At 38.9% G+C, this 12,036-nt stretch overlaps 1 protein-coding gene across 1 annotated transcript in view; it reads left to right on the plus strand.

The window, feature by feature from the left end:
* The first annotated feature begins 7,868 nt into the window (after positions 1-7,868).
* LOC139718269 (cilia- and flagella-associated protein 337-like) overlaps positions 7,869-12,036 on the plus strand; it is a 130,972-nt gene continuing 126,804 nt past the window's right edge. Inside the window, exon 1 of the mRNA XM_071629751.1 lies at positions 7,869-8,650. Within this exon, the coding sequence (XP_071485852.1) occupies positions 8,270-8,650 (381 nt within the window). The 5' untranslated portion in view covers positions 7,869-8,269. The remainder of the gene's footprint in view (positions 8,651-12,036) is intronic.

Genomic DNA, 12,036 nt, shown 5'->3' on the forward strand with positions numbered 1-12,036 from the left:
TGATGTTGCAAATGGTGCAATTTGATGCATGTTTTTGCGCGTTTTATCGACGTGAAACAGTCCCACTTGTTTATGGTAGCACTTTATTTTGATGTAGATTATTATTGAACAATTTGCCTATAAAATGGTATAATTTAGATACACTTCTTGTATTAATTCTTTTCATTGAATATTATGAACACGACTGAACCCGAGCGAGCAGAGCGAGCGAGGGGGTAGGGGAGGGTGTGGGAGGGGGGTGTCCCCCCTCCCACGGTAAGAACTTTTTGCATTTTGATATTGCAAATGGTGCAATTTGATGCATGTTTTTGCGCGTTTTATCGACGTGAAACAGTCCCACTTGTTTATGGTAGCACTTTATTTTGATGTAGATTATTATTGAACAATTTGCCTATAAAATGGAATAATTCAGATACACTTCTTGTATTGATTCTTTTCACTGAATATCATGAACGCGACTGAACCCGAGCGAGCCCGAGCGAGCGAGGGGGGAGGGGAGGGTGTGGGAGGGGGGTGTCCCCCCTCCCACGGTAAGAACTTTTTGCATTTTGATGTTGCAAATGGTGCAATTTGATGCATGTTTTTGCGCGTTTTATAGACGTGAAGCATTCCCACTTGTTTAAGGTAGCAGTATATTTTAGTGTAGATTATTATTGAACAATTTGCCTATAAAATGGTAAAATTTAGATACATTTCTTGTATTAATTCTTTTCATTAAATATTATGAACGCGACTGAACCCGAGCGAGCGGAGCGAGCGAGCGGGGAAGGGGAGGGTGTGGGAGGGGGGTGTCCCCCCTCCCACAGTAAGAACTTTTTGCATTTTGATGTTGCAAATGGCGCAATTTGATGCATGTTTTTGCGCGTTTTATAGACGTGAAACAGTCCCACTTGTTTATGGTAGCACTTTATTTTGATGTAGATTATTATTGAACAATTTGCCTATAAAATGGTAAAATTTAGATACATTTCTTGTATTAATTCTTTTCATTGAATATTATGAACGCGACTGAACCCGAGCGAGCGGAGCGAGCGAGGGGGTAGGGGAGGGTGTGGGAGGGGGGTGTCCCCCCTCCCACAGTAAGAACTTTTTGCATTTTGATGTTGCAAATGGTGCAATTTTATGCATGTTTTTGCGTGTTTTAACGAGTTGAAACAGTCCCACTTGTTTAAGGTTGCAGTATATTTTAGTGTAGATTATTATTGAACAATTTGCCTATAAAATGGTATAATCTAAATACACTAGTCTTCTTGTATTAATTCTTACACTGAATATCATGAACGCTGTCTGTTCAGCAATCAAACAGAAAAAAGCATGCACACGAGGGTGTAGATAGGGGCATATCCCCTCCCACACGAAGGTGATTTTGCGTTTTCAGACCTGAAATTCAGCGATCTGGTGCAAATTTTTGGTGCAATACTTTTTCATCGAAGTGTTAAATTCACGGAATTTAGCTCTTATTCTGAATGTGCACCATCTGTGCGTATGTATAAAGTCTAGTAAGGTAGAGCTTAGGGGAAGGGGGATTCCCCCTCCCGCTCGCGGAGCTTTTGCGTTTTTAGAATTGAAATAAAGCGATCTGGGTATAGCCACAGTCTACTTCTTTGCATGGCGGGGGGGGGGGGGGGGGGGGCGAGCAGGGAGAAGGCGTGGACGAGTGTTATCTCCACCCACCTTCCGATGGAGCTTTTATCTTTTTAAGGTTGAAATTGAGATATCTCGTATACGCATATTTGATGGAATCAACATTTGGGAAATCACCAAAAAAAAAAAAAAAAAAAAAAAAACTGATGGGGGGGGGGTTGAGGGAGGAAAGGGTCGATTAAAAGGGGAAAATCCCCTTAAACATGAGGGAACCTTCAGTTTTCGGAATATAAGTGATAAGTCTTGTGCACTCAGAATTATTCAGAATTTTTTGTAAATCTAAAAAGTGTACTTAGCTAGGGAAAGAGGCACAGAGGGGGAGGGTTTGGGAGGGGGATACCCCCTCCCAAGCACGAGAGATTTTGCATATTTTGAATTGAAATTCAACGATCTGGTGCACACTTTGAGTGAAATATTCAAAAAAAATATCTTATTTGATGAAAGGTTGCAAAGGAGACCCGCTTCATGTGCATGCATACAGTATACACGCGTTTTTTTTTTTTCCGCCTCCCAAATCCCCGGTCCAAATCTTAGGGGGGGCGACCGCCCCCATCGCCCCCCCCCCCCTGGCTACGCCAGTGCCAGTTACCAACTCTGCTACCAACTCAGTCACGCTAACGTGGAACACCTTTCACAACCATATGGTGGCACAGGTATCGTTGATGGCACGGGGTAAAAGTGCTGTATCGCACCGTTACCAACTTCTTCAGGCGGCGACTGGAACTTGGATTGGGCACGGACTATGCGACAAGTCACATTACCATTTTACCCGAAATCCAACGGCGGCGACTGGAACTTGGATTGGGCACGGACTATGCGACAAGTCACATTACCAATATACCCGAAATCCAACGGCTTGCTAGTTGGTCTTCTCAGGAACGGTGCTCCAACTCAGGAACATGTACCACCACTCTGCACACCGCTGCTTGGTGATAGAATTCTCAAGAAGACACAATGGAGTAATCGGTTCAGCAACACATGTACAGTTTAATACACTTAGAAGTGAACATGAACAACACATTTGAGTTTATCATACACGGGCTACTTGTTGCGGACTATGTCACACAACGGCCACTTTATATGCCTCTCCTCCTATTGCGGAATGAGGAGGCAATCCCGCACGGCCGTGAGCAATGCGGAAAGTACCTGCAGTACAACATGAGTAGTTGTTCAAATTATTTACAATGTTGGCGTGGTTACAAAATTCGTACAATGACTATACGTTTTAACAGTATCTCTTGTACATGGTTACTACAATTCGGCATGTATCATCGGTCTAAACCGGAGTTGGTATTGAAATAATCCAAACTTGCCCATGACAAACAAGTAACCACATATCTAATAATAAATATTAAAACTCATAATAGTGCACTACCACATTACAGCATTTGCCAAACGTTCCAATCGTGCCCCCTTTCTATGCTATAGGCACAATCGATCATAACAAATTATAATCGAAACGGTTAAATCGAATCGGTTCCACCGAATTTCGTTACAATATATATATATATATATATATATATATATATATATATATATATATTCTACACACATTTGATAGGTTATTTTAAAATGAGAGAGAGAGAGAGAGATATGAAAATGGTGACAGGGCAAAATATCAATATACATGTGTTTAAAGAGAAGATGGATTATGTTTTTGGCAATCAATCAGTGACCGATAAATCATGTGAACAATATCATGGCAAGTAATCACTTTGGATGCTGAATAAAATCATTTGTAAGCCCTCAAAATTTGGATAAGTATGTGAATTGTGTATAACATCCATCATATAATCTGCATATGACTGACTCAGTCATAACTAAGTAAGTATATCTATCAGTAGATGCAGCTAGGGCTCGTTGCATGTCTTTCCAGAATCAGTTTTGATCGGAGGTTGAGTACCCTGTTGCATTGCAAGGTTGATCAATGCCTGGGAGCAGGATGATATTGATTGGTATCTCCTGAATACTTGACATGACCTAATGATTTGTGGAGTAGAACATTGATACAGGAAGAGAACAAACAGGTAATACTATGGGGGAAGAATATAAGCAGGTCTCTATTATTTTGCTTATTGAATGGTGCAGCCATGATACATTCTATAAAATGCAGTTGTAGAGTCCTGGTTTCAAAGAAACCTTGTTACCTTGGTGTCAGTTGTTTTTTGAACAAGACAGCTAGATCTGCTGAGATAGAAATTTCAAAATATCACAGAAGGTGTTGAAATCATTGAAAAAAAAACACACACCCCTGTGTTTGTGAGACAGAAGGAATTAAAAATGTATACCTGCTTCAACACCTCGCTCAATTTGCAACCACTCAAATTCCAATAGGATTAAGAGCTTGAATGACTCTGGCCTGCACCATTCAAGGCCATGGAACAATATTGGTTATTGATCCTGCTGAGCAAAATCCCTTTGAGAATTTGTTTCTCATAATCATAGGGTGTTATCCAGGTATCTTCCAAAGACAACAAAAAGAAAAAGAGAGAGAAAAAAAACACAGGGGGGCTTCTACAGTGTTGAGTATCTTTCTCTCATTACTCATTCAGCCATAAGACATTCACTTCAAGCCTTTCTTTATGAAGAAATGAATAGGGCTCACCCGTAGAATGGTCATGTATGTTATCATATGATCAAAGAGTTCCTAATGAAGTGGGTATCTTATTGGCCTGGAGACTAGTTGGCGACCTGTCAGCGACTCAAGTCTCCCTGGTTGCGGAGTGGTCATGGAGACATCTCCAAGACGTCTCCACAATGTCTCCTGGAATGAAGCTGAGTCTCTGGGGAGTTGCATGAATCGAACATGTTCAATTTCTTTTTTTCATAGACTCTTTCCAGTCTGAAGCTGGTCTTGGAGACATCTCTGCGACATCTCAGTGCAGTCTCCTAGTCACAGCCAAGTCGTGGAGACTAATTTTTATTTGCGAGATCTCTGAGACGTCTCTGCGACCTTGTGTTGACCCATCAGTGACCTATCGGAGAAGTAGCAGAGACGTCTCAGAGATGTGGCAGCGACAACTCCACAACTTCAGGACAAATAAATTATCATTTTATTTGGAGCTGTCTATAAAATCACCCTGGATTCTCCTTGGTGAGAGTTCAAGTCCTTTTTTTTTTTGTTCTTGTCTCTCGATTCGCATAAGTCGCAGTGACTGATCAGTAATGGCAGTTGCAGTGAAGTCTCCCCCAGTGAGATGTACCCTTAAAGGGGAAGTCCAATACAAATATAAGTTAGTCTGATAAGAAAGAGTAAAATATTACGAGTTCAATGGTAAAATTTTGATCGAAATCGGGTGAAAAACAAGGAAGTTATGACATTTTGAAGTTTCATTAATTTTTGAGGAAACAGTTCTTGAACAGTCAATATGAATAAGCAAATGGAAAAGTGAGCATGTCATTCCCTCACAACTTGCCATATAGTTTGTACATAACATTTTGAAATTTCCAGTTTTTTATTCAAACACGATTATGCCCGTGGCTCAAATCCTGGTATATCTATCTGATCACTATTCTGAAGTTATCAAACCAGGAACAACATCATGTTTCAGATTTCCATGTCAGAAAACTTGAATTCTTATAGTTTGTTTTTTTTTTAGTACACAATCAATGGAAACTTGTGAGGTTATCATAAGTTATGGTTAGGTCACTCATTTGCATATTCATATCCACTGTACAAGACTGTTGTGCAGAAATTAGCAGAACTTCAAAATATCATAACTTTTTCATTTTTTTCATCCGATTTCAGTCAAATTTTTACTGCTGAACTTATAAGATTTTACTCTTTTTTATCAGACTATCTTATATCTTAACTGGATTTCCCCTTTAAGACATATGCTGTTTACATTCCACTGTTTGTGGAATTGTGCAATTGTTTGTGGAAAATGTTGAGATAGAATAAATCAAACTCAAGTCTCAATTTTGCTCATGATGCAGCCATAGAAAATTCAGTTGTTTTCATCCTAACATGATTGGTAAATGATATCAACACCACCCAAAATGAAGGCAACAAATAATTACAGTGATTCTCATTTCAGCTACATTATGGTTGCTTTGATGTGAAAAAAAGAAAACATGCACACACATACACATACTATGTAAAACTTTTGTAAGAATAAAAACATACAAAAAATAGAAGAGAAAAAATATTTCCTAGATGGTACCTTATCAAGTTTCTCAATTCAAAAATAGAAAATTTTGCATGAATGCAAGATATTTGAGTAGATATAACGAGTCTTTTCTCACCTGGTGATATCCACAATAAGACAAGCATTGAGACTAAGAGGATATTGAAGTCCATGTCCATGCATACATGTAGAATATTTCTTCAATACTGATGGGCCTAATATCTTTCTTTTTATAATTAATTCAAAAGAAATCATAATTAATGGTTGATGTTTCCTTGTTAACCTTACCCCATTTTCATTGTTATTGGTGGAATATATTTATCTATCTACCTATCTTTCTCTCTGCTCTCGTCCTAAATGAATGCATTCATTTAGCTGGGGGACGTTTGTCAATCTTGCAGAACATATTCAATTACTATAAATAGAAAGAATGTAATCAAGATATCAATGAGTTTTACTTCAATTGAAGCCAAAGCCTTGTAAATGTGGCACTCTCAATGAAAAGGGGAAAAAGGAACCCGCTTTCCCCAGCGCACAAAGTAGAACCAGTCAACCAGGGCATAAAGCCGATGTATACGGAGAGAAAATCCTATTTACGCGGCGGGTGCGGAACTAGTCGCTCAAGCAGCGCACCGGGCCGCAACCATAGTAACAGACGAAGCTTTCTCACTGAGCTCGTTCTAATGCACAGTGCGATAACGCAGTCTCGTGTCCAGACCCCTTTCGTTCCGTAGGCTTGGGGATGAGTTGACGTATCTGTTTACTTCCACCTTTGTTCAAAAACGAAATTAAAGAAGCAAACGTGAAATAATGATCATGGCCCATTATACAGTATACAAAGGAATAAACATAAGTATTCATTGCAATGTAATAGCATACTCCGACTACAATAAAGAATTGCTTACAATCGCCTAGGTTTGTATGTCGGAAGATATATAATATATACATATAAGTAACAAAGCTGCAACAAAGTTCATGCTGTATTCACCAACGGTTTATTTCTTCACACAAATTTTCGAGCGTCTCGCCGCCCTTTCTCAAGTGTTGATGTACTCAACACTTGAGAAAGGGCGGCGAGACGCTCAAAAATTTGTGTGAAGAAATAAACCGTTGGTGAATACAGCATGAACTTTGATGCAGCTTTGTTACTTATCTTTTTATCTTGCCAACACGTGGACTACCTTATCAACATATATATATATATATATATATATATATATATATATATATATTATTTATTTATGTTTTTTATTGATTTAAAAAGATTCATGACATAACAAATAGCTTAACATTAAACAAATCGCATAAAATGGAAAAAATCAAGAAATTACCAGGAAAAAAGAAAAAAAGAAGGAAAAAGGCAGTGTAAAACAATCACGCATCGAAATATCACAGACTCTTGGTATGAGCGAAGCGAAATGGTTATCAAATAAACCAAGCATCTTTTTTTTTTTTTTTTTTTTTTTTTTTTTGCCCAGAAGATTGTTTTCATACAATATGATTTTTGCATCAAAACTTGAAATCAATCATATTTCAGTGGCTGACTCGGGGACGGATGTTGAGTTTAAGTTGATTACTTATAGATGATGCAAGATTATGATAATTAGACATAACATGAGTGCGTTGATTTGAAAGAAAAAGTGAAGGAGATCATCAGTTATTGTTGTGATAGGATTCTGTGTGATTTCTGTCCTTTACATATTTTTGTTCTCATCCATAATAGAATTGCTGCCTTGACTGTGCTAAGTCAATGTCTGATAACATGTCAAACAAAACGACATGAAACGTGAATCACTCATTTCAGCTCAAAGACATTCCTTTGAAATTATCTTTGACGATGATGCAGCACATCGATGTCATGTTGCGAAGTATTAAGATTACTGGTACCGGTGGACAAACCGGCGATTTAGCGTTCCTCAATTCAGCAGAAATAGTTTTGGGTCTGAAAACATACACTAACACAATATCGCATTCGGTGCGATTCAAGCGATACCGATTGAATTGTCCCTGGGCGATATATTTGTCCTGTAGAAAATGAATGAACTCGGGTGGAAGTCAATCGGATCGATACTCGACCAATCGTCAGAAAGACATGCCGATATCATGCGTATGGGTTTCCCCTTGCCTCGGCACCGTAGCTGGCTAACGTTAGATGCTTTCTAACTAGTGTTTGGAAACTCATCGCGGACATTTAGGGGAAGTTACCAAAACACGTGCCATGAAGACGTATATTTCTTGTAAAATAGCGCGAAGCTAGTTTCTTGTCGATTCAAAAGTGGGTGGTATATCGCTGTGATCAACTGCTGTTCAACGATCAACTTGACATTAGCCGCAGCAAACGTGTGAGTACGGACGAGTCAACATGGGAATTGTTATGCGAGTGTGACAGAAGCGATCATTGTAGCAAAGTAGAATCTAACGTTAAACTTTTTTTTTTTTTCCGAACTGGTAATGAGTTTGTCTTCCTAAAGTAAAATCGAAATACTGTAGATATCATCATGTCCCCGATCAAAAGGCCTGGGAAACCTATCAGGCCCTCGTCAGCCTCAGCAAGACTAGAATCCAGGCCACCACCAAGCGTTTTCGAAGATGGGCGACCTGCTACTGCAGCGCCGGGATTATACGGACGTGGCCGCGGAGCTGGCCGGGGAGGCGGAGGGGCAGGACGTGGGGGTCAAAGCGCGACGAATGTGGCAGCAGCAAACAAGAAATGGATGACAAATCGTATGGCTGACCTTGACGAGAATGTTAAAGCTGAGCAACCAGCTAGAAGGATGACTTTGGGTGCTGTGGATGGACTGACTGACAAGGATAAAGAACAAGCTGCAAGAGTCCGTCATTATGCAACATCTGCCCCTCCTGGAGGTTCAAAAATTAAGGTAAGGCTATGCGGCGGTAATCGACTAACATTAGATCTAACGTTAATAAAATTTACTTAGTAATAGTAATTATAGTAATACAACAGAAGCGCAATCCTGGGTTTTGTGGGGCTAGATTATTAAAGGCTTCTAACTTCATATTTATGTAGAAGGTCTAACAGTGTAGGTCTATAGAAGTTCTACCCTCCCCCAAAGAAAAGTGAAGAAATAATTGAATAAGAGATATTATGTAACACTAGCAAAGTGATCTAATGTCGGATTGGAACACTAAATTTAGGTACAATAGCTGAGAGCTCTAGTTAGAGTTCAGGGTTAGGGTTGCAGCCTCCTGTAGAGTCCAAAATGTTGTAAATTAAGCCTGACAGCCTGATTTTTATCTGCACGCACATGCCATTTTATTGCAAGTAGACTAGCTAACTACAATGTATATAGCACTTTCAAGCACCGTCGGCGGTCGGCCAATGTCATCATCACACAGTTCATCCCAGTTTAGCTTTTACGAGCTGCTGCAGGGATTATCCTTTCAAGGTTCAGGGTACCGTAGTTATGGGTAAACTCGGCCTAGTGGGTAAAGTCGGCCCCCAGCGCGCGCAGTACAACTACTTGTAATGCGCGCGCTGGGGGCCGACTTTACCCGCTAGGCCGAGTTTACCCATAACTACGGTAGGGTTAGGTTTATTGTCTAGGGGCAATACTGAAGGTAAAACTTAAAAACCTATAAAATAATTTAGCCCCCGAAACCCAGGATTGCCCAACAGACATAGAATTAACACAATGTAGGCCCAGACGGAGTCTACTGTACAACACTAACACGACAGTAGCACAGACAGGCTATCACAATGTTGTGATCATGGCAATCAACTTACATTGTGTGAATATAGAGACGTAGAGTATCTATTTAAATCATCTAAAAAGGAATGCCTGAAGTGGACCAGCAACCAAATCAAACCAACCCTTGAATTACAACATTATTCATACCAAGAAAGATTGTATTATCACTCAGTTTACCCAAGGACAATCCCAATCTGGAAACACTGCCAACAGAAATGAAATCTGCAACCAATATCAATACTTTTAAATCTTGTTTGTCCGAAATGAGACTGTAAAATCCTGCAACTGTATGCGTGAGGGTTTGCACGTGTATAGCCCAACAGCGGCGGTCGGTACAGTACAAACATGCGCATATCAATGCATGTTTGCTACTGGACGTCTGAGTCTGTTGTCGTACGCAGTCTGTCAATCGTATTACACAGAAGAAATTTGCATAAACCATGGTTCTGGTTTAAACCATGGTTTATATTGTACCAGCTTTGTGAATTCAGGCCTTAGTGTTCAGGCTGATTGCATTAATAAGTCGGCTACATGTAGACCTATTGTACAATGTAGGTCTAGTGTCCTGTCAAGAATGCAATAAAATTTATGTGGGTAGACCACCAGATAGCTAGTCTGCTGGATCTACCTGTCAGAAGTTACAATACATCAAGTACAAATTTGACAATTTCCAATATCACTGAAGAAGGGGATGAAAGTAAAGGAAGTACTGTACATAAGAAAAAGAACTATAGGACCTATATGCACTTGTAAGCAACTGATAGATGAGAAGGTGATAAGAAACTTTAATGTACTTGTAGGCATTTTCAAATGCAGCAAATATTAGCAAAGATTGTAACATTTTTCTTTTAGTGTATCTGCTTTGCTGCAAAGATTGTGATATTCCTCTATCAAAAGTCTTAGTTTTGTATTTTAAGAAGGCATTTGACTGAATTCTTGGGTACAAAAATGCACCACATACAATGTATCTACTATAGGGGAAAAAAGTGAAGTGATCATTGCAATTATCACAAATTGAATCATTGCGTTCATCTGTTAAGTTGTCCCTAGCACCACAATGTGCATAAATCCAAACCCCACATTACATTGAATGGCTTGAAGTGGGTACTGGACACCATGTCAGTGTGATATCATATCAATGGTGTTCTGCACTTTTGATGAAGAAATGCAAGAACGGGTCTGTTGCCTGTTCTACTGAGAGAGACGCTAGATCTCGAAATTTCCTATGAATTTGCACAAAATGATTAGAACTTGCAGAAAAACATCTCACAGTCACTTTAAAAAGAAAACTGTCTATCTACTGGTATCTATATAATGTATCTTCAGTTAAAAGTATCAATTACATGTTTGTTTGGGGAACTGATTTTGTCAAAATGCTATTTCTTGGGGGGGGGGGGGTTACTAATATTTCAACTTATCTCTGGACTTGTACTAGGGTCCCTCAATATTTAGCATTTCAATCCTGTCACTTGAATATTTCTGTAAGTTCTCTCCCACATCACTCATCATTTACATGTATAAAGTGGCATTTGTACATTGTTGATGGTATTATTGGAAATAGACCATTATTGCCCATAGTGAAAGATTACTTATAACAGGCAGTGAAGACACCCCAGAAATAAATAAATAAAAATGCTGTAAAAGATCAGTGCTGTTTTAAACATATGAAACATACAGTTATGAATGTTGTGTCCAACATCGTAACCAATTAATTGGTTTAAAAACTCATATCTTTTCATGCCGATAGTTCGATCACCTCCATTCTCTCTCTCTCTCTTTCTCTCTTTTTCACTCTGTAATCTGAAAGGGGAATTAGACTCAAACATACGTACATGGATTCATTGAGTGAATGCAGTGTAGCAGAACAGTGAAAGTTTGAGGAAAATCTGACAATCCGTTCAAAAGCTGTTAATTTTTGAAATTTTGTGACAAAACCCCTGAATCAGAAGACTAAAAGATCATGACATCTCATAGCCACTACGATATAAAGTTTATATTAAGAAATTTCTCAAAAATATAATTTCATATGAAAAGTACACATTCCCTGGCCCTGGTTACTAACATGATATGTCAAGGGTTATATCATTCTCCCTGCATTCTGAAAGAGGTAAGTCAAGAGCTCTTTTGTAAATGGTAGAAAGTGAAAATATGTTGAATTTTCTTTATGCCTTCTTTTTTATACTGTATCATAGTGCACATGTGATGTCATGATCTGTAGCAGTATCCTTCTGTTCCAGCAGTCTCATCACCAAACTTGAAAAATTTGTATATTTGGAATAGATTGTCTGATTTTCCTCAAACTTTCATTGCTGTTTTCTACTGATATTGCTGCATTCATTCAATCAACATGTACTTGTTTGGGGTTTCATTCCCATTAACTTTTCCATCTTTGCACCTTGTACAGCATGTTTTCTACATTTCACAATCTGGACTGTGTGCATGTGACTGAAATACTCATTTTTAGCAGTAGGTCTCTTTAACAGTGATGCTCATTTAGATTTAACTATGTTTACCATGCCCTTACTCATGCAAGAAGAAGAAAAAAGGTATATACG

The sequence above is a fragment of the Diadema antillarum genome, unplaced genomic scaffold (assembly GCF_040938485.1).
Source record: "Diadema antillarum isolate AM-2024a unplaced genomic scaffold, OU_Dant_1.0 scf00000092, whole genome shotgun sequence".
In the NCBI taxonomy this organism is placed as follows: domain Eukaryota; kingdom Metazoa; phylum Echinodermata; class Echinoidea; order Diadematoida; family Diadematidae; genus Diadema; species Diadema antillarum.